We start from the raw sequence: 17,823 nt of genomic DNA, 5'->3' as shown, positions 1-17,823 counted from the left end.
TAACCTAACCAGCATGTTTTTTGGGAAAAATACCATAGTACCTGGAGGAAAACCCACACAGACATGAGGAGAATGTGCAAAGTCCACATGGGCAGTAACTGGGCATGGGATACAAACCCAGAATTTAAGATACATAATCTCATGATTTTTTACTCCTGTCCCATGCTAACAGGACTTTACTATTGTCCCTGTATCATTGATTCCAAAAAAATATGTCTATAAGTCTATCCTAGTACAACATAACGTAAGGTAGGAAGTATTCTTTAGCAGGAACTCGGTCTACCTCTGGGCAAACTCCCTCACATTGGGACATCTTAGGTAAAATGATTAGCCATTATAACTTCCATGTATTTGGGATATGAGAAGAAACTGGAAAACACAGACAATACCTAGAGGCAAAATTCTCACAGTCAGTGACTGGCCTGGGACCTAAAACCAGAATTTGTTTTTTTAACTTTAAAAACGTATTTTGTCTATAATTGTGGTATTGCCGTTGCTCTGTGGTTCAGGTGCATTGCACTTATATTCTAAAAGCAAACCATTCACAATATTACAGTTTTGTTTTTACTTATGCTGTTAAGGTAGATAAGGTTTTCCTGATAACTAAGAAATTTCTGTGGGGATTTTTAGTTCAAAAACAGGCAGCGTTGTAAATTGAAAAGAAAAAGGCGTACAGCACTACCTATATCAAAGGATTTTGTTGATAAAAATCAGAGCATGTGTACAGAGCCCCAGGAGATCAATTGTGCATATTAGTTTACAGTTCAAAATGCCAACAGCTGCTAGCCGAGCAACTTAACAATACATGAATGAATGATATTCATTACTTATCAAATGTAGGTAAAACCAAAATGTGCTTTTTAAAAATGCTGATATCAATTGTTGTATATTTAAAAAGCAAAGTTAAATGAAAATGTGTAATTTGGAATGTAAAAATGACTTGTCTTGAGGCCTGTGCATGACTGATACAGTATATTGTTCTGCACTGTCTCTTGCCTGTCTTGCTTTTTGGGTGACCAATTTATTGAAAATAGAGGGGGAGCCTTTTATTGGGATGACAGGAAAAAAAAGTCTTTTTCCATTAGCTACAGAAATAAGAACCATAGGGCGGCACGGTGGCACAGTGGTAGCGCTGCTGCCTCGCAGTTAGGAGACCCGGGTTCGCTTCCCGGGTTCTCCCTGCGTGGAGTTTGCATGTTCTCCCGTGTCTGCGTTGGTTTCCTCCGGGCGCTCCGGTTTCCTCCCACAATCCAAAGACATGCAGGTTAGGTGGATTGGCGATTCTACATTGGCCCTAGTGTGTGGTGGGTGTGTTTGTGTGTGTCCTGCGGTGGGTTGGCACCCTGCCCAGGATTGGTTCCTGCCTTGTGCCCTGTGTTGGCTGGGATTGGCTCCAGCAGACCCCCATGACCCTGTATTCGGATTCAGCGGGTTAGTAAATGGATGGATGGAATAAGAACCATGACCAAGATGGCACTTCCTAATCTTTTCTGACCTCTGCCCCCTATCCTTCCACTTTCTTCCATGGGAATATAAAACATCACTTGGCACTCAGGCCCAATGGGTGACGTCAAGAGGACTCTCATGCTAAGGTCTACACTGAAGTTAACCTGGGGCTGTTCTACTCTACTCTCAACCTGAACATTCCACTAAATGGAGTCCTATCACTTGGGATCCATAATCTCTGTAACTCTCAAGTTTTCTTTGTACGGTTATATATAAATACAAATCTTAATCCTAGTGGCTATGATATGGTATCTTACAAGCAAGAAACAGCCCTGAACAGGGTGCCAGACTTTCACAGGATCCACTTTTGCACATACCTATACAGAACCACTTTATGATAATCAAATAACGCAACATGTAAATCTGTGCAGATTTGTAAGGAAAACTGGCATGCCTGGGCTAAAGCCTAGGCAGATATGGAGAAAATATGCACATTTCACACAAGACAGTGAGCAGGCAATTAGTTCAAACGCAGGATGCTGGATTCATGAAACAGCAGCACTAACTGTTGCACCACTCTGCTATTTACGTGTTACTAATATAATGTGCATATGCATACAAATATAAATGTCTTCATTCAGCAAGTTTTTTTTATATTCTTCCTCCATTAAAAAACATCAGTAGACATTCTACAAAATTCAAGGAAAATGGTATCACTATACATACTGAAAAATATGTGTTTTTGGCAGTTCTAATTTTCATCTATGGCATTGAATCACACTCAGTGAATAACAAATTTTATTTTCATATTTAGAATATACTGTACACAATACTGATATTACCAATGATAAATGAAACCCTGTGTTACGACACTGACCTTTATTACTGTGGCTGGGCAAATATAATAAGGTTCTCGACTGTCAACCACTTCTAACTTCATTCCCACTGTAAATGTATGATTTCTGAGCTCAGCATGATCCTAAAGAGAAAAATAAAATGTATGTATAATATTAATAGAATGGTGGCAAAATAAAAAGGACCAAGCAACAATGGTTTGGAAGGTATTTATACTTTATGCAGTCTTAATTTTGTAACATTTATATTCAACATTACAAAACTTATTTAAAGGACAGGTACATGTCATTAAAGGAAAATTTAGTAAAATTTAAAGCAAAGTGAAAAAGCTCCATAGAGTATGTTTAATAAATATGTAACTATCTCCGTAAAACACATTTAACCTAAAAGGCATTTTCCATAAGCTGTATAAGACAAGTGATAGCTTTACAATAAAATGATGTGCCATGTTGTTATAGCAAAATGAACTGCACAAGGAAATTAAGAAAAAATAGAAGACATCTAAATGAAGCATGGGTAAGATTCAAGCAAGGGTTTACAGATGGTTTTAGCAGGAAATGGATTATTTCTTAGTACTAGGTTGTTGTACCGTGTTAACCATTATGAATGTAGAGAAAAGCCAAGCAAAATTACACCTTTTATTGGCTAACTAAAAAGATTACAGTATGCAAGCTTTCGAGGCAACTCAGGCCCCTTCTTCAGGCAAGATGACACAAAATCAGACAGGCATCAGTGAATATGAATATTGTGATGTATGGCCAGCTGTTCATCCCGGCCAATACCCCCACGCCGCCAGGTGAAGCCTTCCCTGCAGTATGGAGGTGCCCCGAAGACCAGCAGGGCATTATGGACATTGGAGTCTTTATTCACAGCCCTGCTGGATACCATGGGGGCAGCCAGGAGTCGCTGCAGGGAAGCCCAGAGACTATTTACCTTACGCCCAGGAAGTACGTCATAGTCACATGGACAATGAGAACGATGTGCTTCTTGGGTGAAGAAAAAATACATTTTTATCTGACCCGGAAGTGTTCCAGGTCACATGGACAGAGAGGGTGAAACACTTCCGGGTTATGCAGTATAAACTGTGGGAAATCCCAGACAGACGAGCTGAGTTGGGAGGCAGGGTGGCTAAGCGTCTGGGAGTGGAGGATTGGTTTATTGATTATTGTTATTGGTTTATTGGAGAATTGTGGAAAGGAGCGTGCTTTGTGCACTTTATTAATATAATAAATAATTATTCGGACTTTTATCTGGTGTCTGACGTGTGGTCCGAGGGTACAAGGGTGGGAGGAAACCCTAAATCTGTCATAATATCAAATGCTCAACCAGCATCCTTTTCGTCGCCAGTTTCTGAATTGATGCTGTTGTAACCCAAGTGATACTGACTTGTTCTGCCTGAAGGAAAAGGGCAGGAAAAAAATTCTCAAAATACCAGAATAACATCAGTTCAGGTAAGTCGCAGTGTAGACAACCCCACCTACTTTTTTAAATCCAAACTTCCTGCTACAAATATCTGCCAAAAAAAATGAAAAGTCAATACTAGGAGAGCAAAAAACAAAAAACTTAAAATAAAATCCTAAATAAAGCCAAAAGTTGGAATTAGTGTTGATAGGTGAAAATTGCCAAACTGTTTTTCATAGAATATGCTGTGTCTGATGGAGACCTTGTTTGTCTAATATTTCCCCGGAAATTTGCATGTTAGATGAACATTTTTTTCCTCAGTACCCTATGATGGTTTTTGAATATGTTGCAGCCATGTCACGAATGCATAGTGTAAGACTGCTTCCAATCTTAAAAAAAAGTACTTTTTGTGAGTTCTTTCTTGTCTTCTTAGAGAGTAAAGGATGGGATGCTGTCAAAAAACAGCCTGTTAAAGCCTATTGTGGTACTCCATGTGTGATTTTGGGCTACACAAAAATAAATAGTATTGTATTGTGTTATACTTGCAGTATTGTCATTTGAGGGGTACCCTTAGCTAATCATAATGAGATTGGTTATGACTACAGAAGCTGGAAATATAGCACTGATATATGCTGACTTAGTCACTGCTGCAGCAACACAGGGCTAATTTGCATACATAATCAGCCAAGTGATGAAGGAAAAGAAAAAGGAAGTCTTAATAATAGCAACAGATTTATTACTTTTTATAAGACATTTCTATCTCCTTGATGGAGGAAAAAAAGTGTGAGGTTATCTAAACAAATAGATCAGAAACAAAAAAGGCAAACAAGGTGTACCCAGAGCTGTGACTTCATACTTGGAACAAGCCAGTAACCTCACTACAACTTAATGACAATGTGTGAACCAAGACTAGAACTCTGTGAGTGCAATGATAATCTTGGCCTCCTGTTATATTTTGTTTGAAGTTATCTTCCATTTGCATCTATTGTTGCTTGATGCATGGTATTACAGTGTTGAGCATGCTGTCTCTCAGCACAGGTGAGATTTTTGGGCACAATAATCAGTTCACCATACCTGGCAGATGTACCTTTAGCTCTCTGGTACATTTATAAGACCACTGAGCCATTATAATTCACTTAAAATTAGTTCAGTTCCTCCATCCCCTTTGACTTCAATGCATTTTGCAGAGTTTGGTGACGTTCCCGAATGTGATTTTGACAAACTCGGAGCGAAGCAAACTCTGCAGGGTTTGTTCATCAATAGCTGGAGCCAAAAAGTATATTGCCAAATGATTCATAAACAAAGTAAATCACATAAAGTTTAAAGGAGTTAACCACACTCACGGATGACTGGGAAAAGCTTGGTGCTGACCATTATTACTTTATTATCAACTTCATAACTTTAGAAAATAACTATTAAGAATCAAAGTTATTTGTTTAGAATCATTTTACAGAGCCAATATGTACATTATAAAAGGAGCCGTATTCATGCAGTTGTTACTGATACTGTTTCATGAATCTGTACACCTGGGATTGAATACATTACTCAAGCTCCCCAAGTCTGGAAATGTTTCCACCTCCCTGTAGAAGGGTGTATTATGATAAGTTATATAAAAAATATATATTTTTATACTGTTTTGACTGTGAGTTTTTGCATACGTTGGGCCTACAATGTACTGGCTCCCTGTGGAGGGCTGTTACCTGCCAAAAGTAACCAGAATAGGCTCTGACTTCACCTAAGAACCTTTCGGTCTGAGAATGTAACATTATCAATGTATTATACAATACTATAAATAATTACATATTTATTTTGTAAGGTTTCTACACACTTTTAAGACTCCCCCCAATGGGACAACACACCGGAGAGCAGTTGTCAGGGCAACCACGGGCTCCCAGTGCTGCAGCGGCTTGCAATGAAAGCAAATCTGGGCTGTGTACTCGCTATAAGCGCCTGCTGTCGATGGGTGATGCAAGGGATATTATATATGCAGGGAACAGTATTACTTGCCCACTGACCTGGCCACGATCCTGCCTGATTGCTGTGACTGTGTATAGGACAGTGGTAGATCCTACTACAATAAATAACTGTGCTGCAAGACAGGGACTCGTATATGTATATATATATATATATATATATATATATATATATATATATATATATATATATATATATACATATATATATATATACATATATATATATATATACACATATATATATACATATATATATATATATATACACATATATATATACATATATATATATATACATATATATATATACATATATATATATATATACACATATATATATACATATATATATATACATACATATATATACATACATATATACTCAGCAAAAAAAGAAACGTCCTCTGACTTTCAACTGTTTTTACTTTCAGTAAACTTAATGTGTAAATATTTGTATGAACACTAAAAGAGTCAAAACCATAAGACATAAACTAAAAATGTTTCACAATGTGTTCCTGAATGAAGGGAGGCTCAAAATCAAAAGTACTAGTCAGTATCTGGTGTGGCCACCAGCTGCTTGAAGCACTGCAGTGCATCTCCTCCTCATGGACTGGACCAAATTTGTCAGTTCTTGCTGTGAGATGTTACCCCACTCTTCCACCAAGGCACCTGCAAGTTCCTGGACATTTCTGGGGGGAATGGCCCTAGCCCTCACCCTGCGATCCAACAGGCCCCAGACGTGCTCAATGGGATTGAGATCAGGGCTCTTCCACTGCGAGGATGATCAGCTGTCCTTCCTGTCTCCCTGTAGCGCTGTCTTAGGCGTCTCACAGTGCGGACATGGCAATTTATTGCCCTAGCCACATCAGCAGTCCTCATGCCTCCCTGCAGCACGCCTAATGCACGTTCACGCAGATGAGCAGGGACCCTGGGCATCTTTCTTTGGGTGTTTTTCACAGTCGGTAGACAAGTCTCTTTAGTGTCCTGCGTTTTTAGAACTGTGACCTTAAATGCCTACTTTCTGTAAGCTGTTAAGGTCTTAACGACATTCCACAGGTGCATGTTAATTAATTGATTATGGTTAATTGAACATGCATGGAAAACATTGTTTAAACCCTTTACAATGAAGATCTGTAAAGTTATTTGGATTTTAAAACATTATTGTTGAAATACACAGTCCTGAAAAAGGGACGTTTCTTTTTGCTGAGTATATATATATATATATATATATATATATATAGTGAGCAGGGGGGCTGAACGCACCCCTACAAGTCACGGACACTTCTCAAAAAACCCCTCCTAAAAATGCTGACAGACTACCTTCACATTGCTCCTTTACTTGCTGGGCCCACTTGAGGCTGCTTTGTCGCGCGATATCCTTTCTGTGCGGTACTCCGCATACTTAAAAGCTTGAACAGCACCTGTCGGTCGGTGTTTGGCTGATTGCTTTGTTTTCTCTCTCTCTCCTTCCCCGGTCATCCACTGCTCCTGTTGGGGGTCCCACTCCTGTTGTGCTCCTCTCTGATGTCTATTCTTTAATCGAGAGCTAACTACATACTGAGCTTGTTTTTCTTCTGAAAGAGACATATTTTGTTTGAAGTGTTTGAATAACACTCTACAATATCCTGAGTTTTCTGTGCAATTTTATGACCCAAGCGTGACAATATATTGTAAAATATCAGCTTGGACACAGACAGACACTGGGACATCCAAATCCAAAACACACGCTTTTATTTTGCCTTCTTCCTTCTTAACATACAGTGCATGAACCATCACCATAAATTCTGCTCCCAGTCCTTTTTGTTCTTCATTTTTTTTCCTTCTGCCACCTTCACTCCTCCAATCACAAGCTCCATCCTTTTCCTCCCGACTCCAGCTCCTCGATGTGCTCCAGGTGCTTTCTGATGGTCTTCTTGCAGCACTTACTGGTGTGGTGTAAGTGCTACATGGACTTCCTGGTCCAAGTCTCCATTGTTCTTCGGGCACCCCCTGGGACTGGCCCCAACGCAGACCAGGGCGACTGCTCTCTCATGGTCCAGGAGAGGTATAGTCCATCTCCTGTTGCTTCTAGGCATTCCAGCTGGGCAGGATCCCCAGCTGTCTGCCACAATATATACATATAAATATATATACATACATACATACACAGTATATACACGTACAGACATTCGAACACAGTACTTCTTGGATGCATTTTCATTCAAAGAGATTTTATTACCTCTCTGCATTGGTGACATTTTTTTACTTTACACTAAATAAGCATTTTTAAAAGGCTAATATAATAAACTGTACAAATAACTGTTGGGTACCAAAATTAATCAGCATAATTGGTAAGAATAGGTTCTACTGAAGTGTAAAGAAAGCTTTTAATTACAATTAGCCCCGCACTGGCATGATTATGAACAGCTCTTTAATTACTTTATTTACACGACTCTGATCCATTCCTGTTTATATCTTGATGAATTGCTGGAAATCTGCCCAAGGACCCTCGAGATGTGTCAGAACGCATATATTATTTGTTGTGAGATGATATGAAATCTATATCTTTCATTATAGTAGCTGAGAGCATGACAGATATTCACTGATGATTCTTTCACTAGATTTAGTCCTTCTATGTACACAGTTTTTTTAAACATTTCATGCAAATTAAACCTTTAATGTTATCTATTTTTAAAACAGATTTTTCATATAATCTTCATTTCTGTTAACTCAATTATGCTATACCTGTAAGACTATTTAAAAGGTGCCCAAGAGCGATTATGAATTATAAAACATCCATGTTTCAACTTAGTGAACGTCCAGTTTAATTATACATGTGGAGCAAGAGCATTATCGTGAGAATTCAAAGTCAGACATTATCACAAAGTCTATTGTTTGCTTGTCAAAACAGGATTAAAAGCAAAGCCTTACAAAAGCTATTTCAGGAAAATTCTGAAGAAGTTGATAGAATGGCTAAAACACAGAAATGCAAGTAAACAAATCAAACCCAAACATATACGGGCATGTCAATGTGTACAAATAGTGAACAATGCCAAAACCAGATAGTAATTACCAAGTATGGGAACACTGCTGGTTTGGAAGCAGCATAAAACATAAGAGTCAGAGCAACGCCACTGTGTCAGAGGCTCCTTATAAAGCCATATTAGGCTGTACTTATAATCAACAGACATTATAAAATGTAGTACTCACACATTTGTAAGAGCTGCATCACCTAATGTTATCACTTAAAACATTTTATATAATTAAGAAATGAACAAACTGAAGCACTTCCTGTTACGTGTCCAAACCTAACACAATGTTTTAGTACTGCATTTGTCTCTAAAACAAAATATTTGCAAGTCATTCTTTGTTCTTTCATCAGGTCAACTGCATGAGTGGTCACAATCTAACCTTATTATTTTCTTTTCTTTAGAAGAATAGACTTGCATAACATTAAAATGTTAAAATTTATTTAGCTGTACAACGCAAAAGACATAATCAAATCCCCCTTCTAAATAAATAAAATATAGGCAAAGCAGGAAAAAATAATCAGTTGGTAATGTTATCACCAGGACAAACTGTTAGTTTAAGTGCTGTTGGTGCTGACAACGTTGTGCTATTATAGTAAAGAATATTTTATTTGTTCTATGTTGTGCAAACTTCACTATGTGCAAACGTATTCTAACTTATACTAAAAGATTCCAAACAGATTTTTCCTCGGATCACAGGTTACTCCAGTCTAAGCCACACTGCATCATTTATCCCATCTGTTTCCTACTTTAGTGTTCCTCATCTTACAGTGGTGTTTAGCACATGCAACATAAACGTTATCAAGTCCTTAAATAATTTTGGATTATATTAAATTAATACTTAAAAAAGAGTAAGTCCCACATTTTTTAAAAACTCATGCCTAATGCAACTTCTTTTTAATATGTTGTTCTGTCAAGAGGAGAATGACAGAGAAATTGAGGAGGATGGAAAGTAAATGGACTGGAAAGTGAAATGTTATTGACAAGGCAGAGTAAAGTCAAACCTGGGAGAACATAAACTAACCATTGAAACCAAAATACTAACCAAATTTGTTACCAAAAAGTTGTTGCCAAAAAGTCATAGTTGTAAATATTCTAATTAAGGAAATACATTTACAGAATCTTTAGTTAAATATCTACATATCTTGGACAACCTGGAAGAAGTTTATGCAAGCTTTATGATGATGACAACAAATAAAATAAACACTTTGAATGATCATAACACATTTCACTTGGGTAGCACAACCCACTCTTTGGAAAAACTGATTGTTTTTCTTTTATGATTTATTGTTCAGCACACAGTAGACATGTTTTAAAAATGGCCTTTCATAAAAAATAGCCTATAAAATCAATTAAAATATTGTTTTCTTCTTGGCGCTTTGTGTTGCCACACACAAAACAGTTTCAATATAAAACAATCACTTTTCTTAAGTAATTTGTCACAATTGAGCAATACTATTATGAATCATAATTTTGCCAGACCTAGAATATATTTTGTTTAATTCTTGATTATTTTATTATGTATTTTATTGCATCACTATTTTTTTTAAATGTTTTACTGCATCACTTTTGTATTTTTGCCACCAATGTTTTTGGCAACAATAATCAATATGGCTAAGTCCATTGCTAAAGGCATGCCTCACAATGCATGACATCACTATTGGTGCCTATAAAAAATGGCTGCACAGTGTAACAGATGTCCAAGTTAGTGGATAAATTTTAACAAACTCAAATCTTTGTATGAAGTGTGGTTATTAAGGGAAAGTACATTATTTAGTCAGGACTTGCTTTGACTTTTGACTAATTATTGTGCTTTGCAATTTTGCTTTCACAGTCAATTTTTCACTTCCTGGTTTTGACCTTTGCTCTGTCCCTCGACTATTCTTCAGATACTTCTAAAATACTCATTTGTATTTCCAGGACTTAAAGTTCAACAATTTTGTTTTCTGAACTTTTAACCTCCTCAAGTAAGAACACTCTTTATAAGGATTTTACATTTATATGCAAAACCAACACAACACAATGCAATCATATTCTCTGGTATGGAAACAGGGGTAAGGAGTACATCAGTTAAACTAAAAAAAGTTATATATTTTAATACATTCTTGTTTAACACTAGAATACCTGAAGCCTACAAAAAAAGTTGTAATCCTGGGCCACCTTAAATTCCCTCACACCTTTCCATCAGCCTCTTTAGTTTTGCAAATGTGTCAATCTGCACAAGCAGCAAGCAGCCTGCTATCCTACTCCCCCACCGACTCAGCTGAAGTTCTCCTAGCTTAAGTCTGTTTATCTGGGTGTGAGGTGCCTTGCATCGTATTGGGTAAATAAAATATAGTTATTTGGAACACAAACATTTCATGTATGTTCTGTGTCTACAACGATCTGTGTAAGCGTAGCATGACAGGAAATGCAAGGCAAGAAATATTGAACACATAACTAAAATAGAAACTTTTTTCATGTTCTTCTAATAATTGGCAAAATGTTGACATTAAGTGTTCAAGGTGTGAAGATTGAAGTTCAAATATCAAATAAACACTTTCAAAACAAGTATAACATAACAAGTGCACTTTTATTCAAGAATATAACCAAAGAAAAAGAAATTATTCAATTTACATGTTGCTGTTAATGAGTTAAAACCGAAGCTCCAATATCAATTGACAGAAAGTCAACTGTCTATTTGGCTAGTGCAGAGGTAACAGCTGCTGTCACGTAAGCAAAAGGTTGTGGGTTTGAGCCTGGGCTCTCCTCATTTTGAGTAGTGGACTGCTATTATTATTATAAATATAATAAAGACATACATTTGATTTAAATCTAATGTAAATTAGAGCTGGAGCGTGGCAGCTTGTTACATGTTGGTTGGACATATAAGAATTTCACTGTACTATACAAATATAGTGATTCTACTACTACTACTACAACTACTACTACTACTACTATTACTACTACAACAGCATATTCCACCTGTGTGTGTGTAGAAGGGTTTTTCTCCTGATACTCTCATTTTTTTGTCTACTTGCCAAAGAAGTGCATGTTAAATTAACTGTCTCTTTACAACTGACCCTATATTAATGTTTGTGAGTAGGCCGGTAACTGCAATTCCTTCCAAGGCTGGGTTATAGCTTCAAGTCAACCCTGCCAGAATATTCTCCACATGACACTAAGCAGGACCAAATAGGTCATGGATTAACAGTTGGATGGCTTTGTGGAAATGCCCCAGCAAAGCCCCCCAAAAATACTTGGTCACTGTATTTTACTTTGAAGTCCTGCAGTAAAAAAACACTTATACAAACATAAATGAAATTCCTTTACATCATGACAAGAGTTACTGTATATTTAAATATTCTCACGTTTGCCTTGTAACTTTTTTAAACAATAACAAAATGTGTATATATACTGTCACCAGACAATAAAATAAACTTTACCTAAGGTTGACCTTACCCACCACCTATTCATTAATAAACTTTATAGAGTGAACAGTTATCTTCTGAAACAACAGAGGTTTAAATGTACTGTATGCACCAGAATGATCAAATTTATGTGCCAATGACTTGGGCTAATACCTCCTCAGAGAATCTCTTCATATTATCTAAGCAGAGTGATGAACTATATAAGAAATACTGCATAATAATTTTGTAAGAAACTACATAAGAAATTTAACAAACAAGATGATACCATTCAGTCCATCAAGCTTGTTTGTTTAGCTAATAGCTAAGCTGTGCCAATATCTCATTAGAGATATTTCTTAAAGGTTGTCAAGGTTTCTGCTTCAACTACATGTCTCAGTAGTTTGTTCCAGAGTCCCACAACTCTTAGTGTAAAGAAGTTCTTCCTGGTTTCAGTCTTAAATATACTTCCCCTTAATTTCCACTCATGTCCTCAAGTGTATGATTCACTGTTTGATTGAAAGAATTTTGCTGGATCTACTTTATCAATGCCTTTGAGAATTTCAAAATCCTGGATTAGGACCCCATTCAGTCGCCTGTGCTGGAGAATAAATAGGTTTAATTTTCTGAGTCTGTCAGAGTGTGACTTGTCTTTAAGCCTTGGGATGCACTGGGTTGCTGTCCTATACGCAGCTTCAAGTGCTGCAGTGTCTTTCTTGTAGCGTCATGACCGTAGGGTCTCACTAGTGCTAGTTTAAGCATAATGTTTCTCCATTTATATTCACAGGATTTTATGATATAACCTAACATTGTCTTTTCCTTTTTAATTGCTTCTGAACACTGCTGAGACGATGAAAACAGTGTGTCAATATAAACCCTTAAATCCTTTACAGCCCCCATCTTGTATTTATAATTGACATTCCTTTTGCCCATTGATGATGTCAATTTGTTGTGGTTAATCCTATGTTGATGTGCTGCAGAAGTATCAACTCTCCTGAAAGAATGGTGCCAGCTCTTGCCTGTGCCTCACCATACTACTACAGAAAATGTAGACTTATGAAATACATCTTTTGCTTGTACAATGTCACAATATACAATTATTCTGATTATTGTGTAGCCAAGCTCAACAAGTTAACTGTATAATTATTCTTCAGGCCAAGTTTAAAAGACTGAAGCAAGCACCTTCAGTATAACAGTGTGCTTTACCTATCATATTATTTCTGTTAACTGTGATTATATTCACTTAAGTAGATTATAACTGTAATAAACAAGCAGAATTATTTTATAATGAAATAACAATGTAATACTAAATTGACCTGCTTCACAAAAATGCATAAATCTTCCCATCTATCACAAAGTAATAAAACCTCAATTTTATCTTTATGGCAAATAAAAATAGCTTTTAAATGTCACTGGTCCAGACTACATGATGCATGCATTAACCACACAGTGTACAAGGCAGCTAATGCAGCTATTATAGTGGAAAAAATAAAATGATATTTATCACAGTTAGACTGCCAAGCCTGTAAATATTTTCTGTCAAGACAAAGTCCTTAAAAGCTGTTAAATCTTCTCTGAGTATCCCAAAGTAACTGCAAAGCCTCAGTAAAGGGATGTTCAAGGGAATATCTGCTTGTGAAAGATGTGCATATCCCTGACACTTCTCATTCTGGGTAATGAGAGTGACAATGTCTCCAGAACAGCTCAGACTCCTGTTTATTCTGCAAAAGCTATACAATCAAGCCTTAGGAAAAATGACTTTCTTACTTTTATACAACAGTTAAATTTCATGCATTATGTTAAAGTTTATTTTACAGGAATGTCATACAATTTAAGAGTGCTCACGGCAAGATAGATACGTAGTTTACAAAAACCTGAAAATGAATGAACTGAAGTGCTATCAAGATGGGTATGGTTCTCTAGGGTACAACCTGGCCAGAATGAAAGATCAGGCTACTCTCTGATCATAAACTTGATTAATAAGTACTTACTGATGGATATAAATATGAGGGTGATTTAGTGGTTAGCACTGCTGCCTTATGTGTTCAGTAACCTGGGTTTGTATCCTGCTCCCAGTCGTTCTTCATGTGGAGTTTGCATATTCTTGCTAGGTTTTTGTGTGTTTATCTTCCCACACTTCTAAAGATGTGTGTGTTAGGTCAACTTTTGTTTTATAGCATAGGGTCATATGGTGACCCTATTTTCCCCTTTAAGCTCTTTATTGGGTAGACCTTAATAAACAGTCTAAAATCCTATTCACTTATCTCTCTATGATCAGGTGATTTAGCACTTCCTCCTACCTTCCCTTCTACATCTGTGCCCTCGTGCAATTAGACAGAGTAAAAAAAAATATCAGGAGTTAGGTTACACATTTAATTATGTATTACTGATAAAATGGCCAAAAATATTGAAGAAGCAGAAAACTATATGAATATTGGCAAACCATATGCTTATAGCATAAGGAGCAGTGCATCTTGTGTCCATAGGCGGCCTTTAGCTTATCGTCAATCTAACTTGCTTTGCTACCACATGGCCTTTGAATAACCACATGCTTGTCTCAGTTGGGCTACCGAGATAGAGCTGTCTTCATCACGGTCTTCTCTTTCATGGCCAGATGGTGAAAGAGAGAGGTAAAGGCAAGGCAACCAACTTTATACCATTCTTACCACAACACACAAACCAACTGGGCATTGTGGTACACAATGGCAACAGTCATACTTTAGACCAATAGAATTCAGGTACAACTCATCCCCCAGTTGCTTTGTTTAGTTAATTTATGGCCTTCCTGCAGGTGATGGCTTATAGGCTCCAAGTCCAAACACAGTCAACCTTGCCAAACTTGTCTGATACATGCTCCATTCCCGTCACCATAAATATCACCTCCTGAGTCAGTCCTAAAGTCTGGGGGGTTGGTTAGGTAAACAATGAAGCACAGGTGTTCTCAAAAATGAAGTAAAACATGCTCTCTGAAACAGTGATATCACATTTTCTTTGTTTAGCATACAAATAAAGACATGCAAAATATTTATTAAATTATATGCAATATATCACACCACCATACATGGTAATTTTACAGTGGCTCTGTGAGTGTTGGTGTTGTCAAGAGTGTGGCCTGTAATGGACTGGTGCTCTGTTCTGGGGTGGATTTCTGTCCTATGCCCAATTTTGCAAGGACAGACCGCAGCCCTGAATTGTAAAAACTGGACTGAAGAAACTATTGACATGTAAACTGCTCATTTCTTTTAAAACACTTACCGACCCCTTGCTCAGTAAAATTTTCACTACTACAAAATCTCACATCTTAAAGTATAAAAGCCTGCTAGCACTGCTGCCTCACATCCCCAGGACCTACTGCATTATCTGTATGGCATTCACACTTCCTCACAATGGTCATGTTAGATTCTCCCAGGTCTCAGGGCTGTAATACATTGCAATATATTATCAAAGTGATACATTTATGGGCATCTATTTCCTGGTTTTCTTGAAGGCCTTCCCCTACAGTCCTTGCAGGCCTTCCACTAATATACAGGAGCCTTGATGATACACTTGCAAACAGAGACATTTATTTACTATTGGAGTCTCCCATATACCCTCTGAAAACCTTTAGATTTCATGTCATGTAAGATCTTTTCAGGAAAGAAAGATAAGTTTCAAGGTATTGTTGTTATATTTATTAATAATGGTGCCAGAAAGTGGCAACATGATTCATGTTCTTTAGCATATGGAAGTAACAATTACATGTGACAATAATGTCCACAAGAACATATTAACCTATTTAATATAATGATGGCTTTCATTTTACCACCTTTTTATAAATTCCAGATCTAAGACCTCAAGCAATTGTACCTATCCTCTTTAATAAATTCCCTGTGTGTGTCCAGGTGTCCGTGTGTGTGTCTTCTGGTGAAGTGTGCATGCGCGGGGCCACAAGGCACGTGTTCAGTCTCTTCCTGTGCATTCCCTGCGTGTGCAGAGTGAGAGAGAGAGAGAGACGGACACACACACACACACACACACACACTGGCGCGCGCGAGAGACGGACACACACACACACACACGCGTGAGAGACGGACACACACACACACACACACACACGCGTGAGAGAGAGAGACAGACAGACAGACAGACACACACAGGCGAGAGAGACACACACAGACACAGAGGCGCCCGCTTAAGAGAGACACACAAAGCGTTTTTAGCGAGCGGGTCATAAAGCTATAGCACGAACACTTGCAGTGTTAGTTTCTCTGTTGTTCAAGGTTTTCTTAGTGTTATTCAATGTTCATTTAGTTTACTATTACGCTGCGCATTCAATGGTATAATTAACTATATTTGTGCTTAAAAACTTAAAAAAATATATATTTACATACAGTTCATACGGTCTGGAACAGATTTATTGTATTTACATACAGTCCTATGGGGAAAATTACTTCGGTTCATGACCAAACTGGGTTACAACCAGAGTTCTGGAACAAATTATGGTCGTGAACTGAGGTTCCACTGTATTACTGTCAGAAAAAATTACAGGCATTTTATGGAAATACAAACCAGTATTACTGAGAGAGAAAATTAAAGGCACACAATGCAGTGACGCATATTACAGCCACATACAAGGTCCCTTGCCATTTAATATAGACTGTTCCTACTAATGTTTATGCACTACTGTTCTAGCGCCCGTTATTGTAACAGGCTTAATGTCTAGTATGCAATGTTTTCTTCCCTTTTCAGCTGTGGTAACAATAATTCTTTTACAATTGCCATAAAGCCTTTCCTGCGGAGTTCCATTCTTCTTATGACACTTGCCGTTGGTTGGAACTTGCTACTAAGTAGCTTATCTTCTCTTTATAATTAGCTTTTCTTATATCTTTTGCATGAAAATATCTTAAGATGCACAAACATGTACACATCATCAGTGATGTTACCTGAGTCAGTGGGTGTTTCAAGTTTTTGAAACATCATACACTTTCTTCCAGGTGACCCACCCGCGGTTGTTCAACTCTTGATCTGTGCTCAAGTGGTGAACTCCTTTCCCTTCTTTCACCCCTTTTCAAGCAAAGCCATCCCAACTCTTTTTCTGGTGTTTCTATATTGAACCTGATGGCTCTCTTTCTACTTGGCACTGTACCCAAAGGCCATGCTGAGTGACTATGCTGTGAAACTTAAGCATCCTACCTCGATGAGCATGCACCTTGACCTCCATGCCTATCTGAGACAAACATCCAAAAGCTGTGCATACTTATCCCATTTTCTTTTCTGGGCAACCTCTATTCTTTAATCAAATGGAACTGAATGGCCCAATAAAATGATCTGTATTGATATTTCTGAAATCAGGATGAAGTCGGGCCTCGGTGATGTGGGATGAAATTTTCAGTGGTCTTCCCAGGTCAAGTGATATCACCCAGTCCCTTACTGACAATAAAAGGCCAGCCTGGCTTTGCCCGTTCTTTCTTTTTTGTTTGCTCTCCCTCCTTAACAAAAGCTATCAGCATTGCTGAAGGGTCGATCTTTTTACTGCTCCTTATTCCTTTATTTATAGCTTCAGCGATAGATTTGGGGACCTGGTTGTGACTTCAACCATAACACACTTCCTCCAAGGGTGCCCCTTACTTTAGGGCAACTGATTAATACATGTTCCATGTAGGCATGTGCGATATACATTGTTTACAATTATATCTTAATTGCTGTTGTAAAGATGTGCGAGATTAAATTATCGAGTATGTAACTCGCTTTGCAAAAAAAAACAAACACACA

General features: G+C 37.5%; 1 protein-coding gene across 3 annotated transcripts in view; it reads right to left on the bottom strand.

Moving 5' to 3' along the window:
* sfmbt2 (Scm like with four mbt domains 2) overlaps positions 1–17,823 on the bottom strand; it is a 428,667-nt gene that overhangs the window by 131,014 nt on the left and 279,830 nt on the right. For all 3 annotated transcript variants that reach the window (XM_039761324.1, XM_039761326.1, XM_039761325.1), the window contains one exon: positions 2,324–2,425. In XM_039761324.1, the coding sequence (XP_039617258.1) occupies positions 2,324–2,425 (102 nt within the window). The remainder of the gene's footprint in view (positions 1–2,323; positions 2,426–17,823) is intronic.

Source organism: Polypterus senegalus, chromosome 8 (genome assembly GCF_016835505.1).
Source record: "Polypterus senegalus isolate Bchr_013 chromosome 8, ASM1683550v1, whole genome shotgun sequence".
In the NCBI taxonomy this organism is placed as follows: domain Eukaryota; kingdom Metazoa; phylum Chordata; class Cladistia; order Polypteriformes; family Polypteridae; genus Polypterus; species Polypterus senegalus.
Note: the sequence above shows the minus strand (reverse complement) of the source record. Positions and strands in the feature narration are given on the sequence as shown.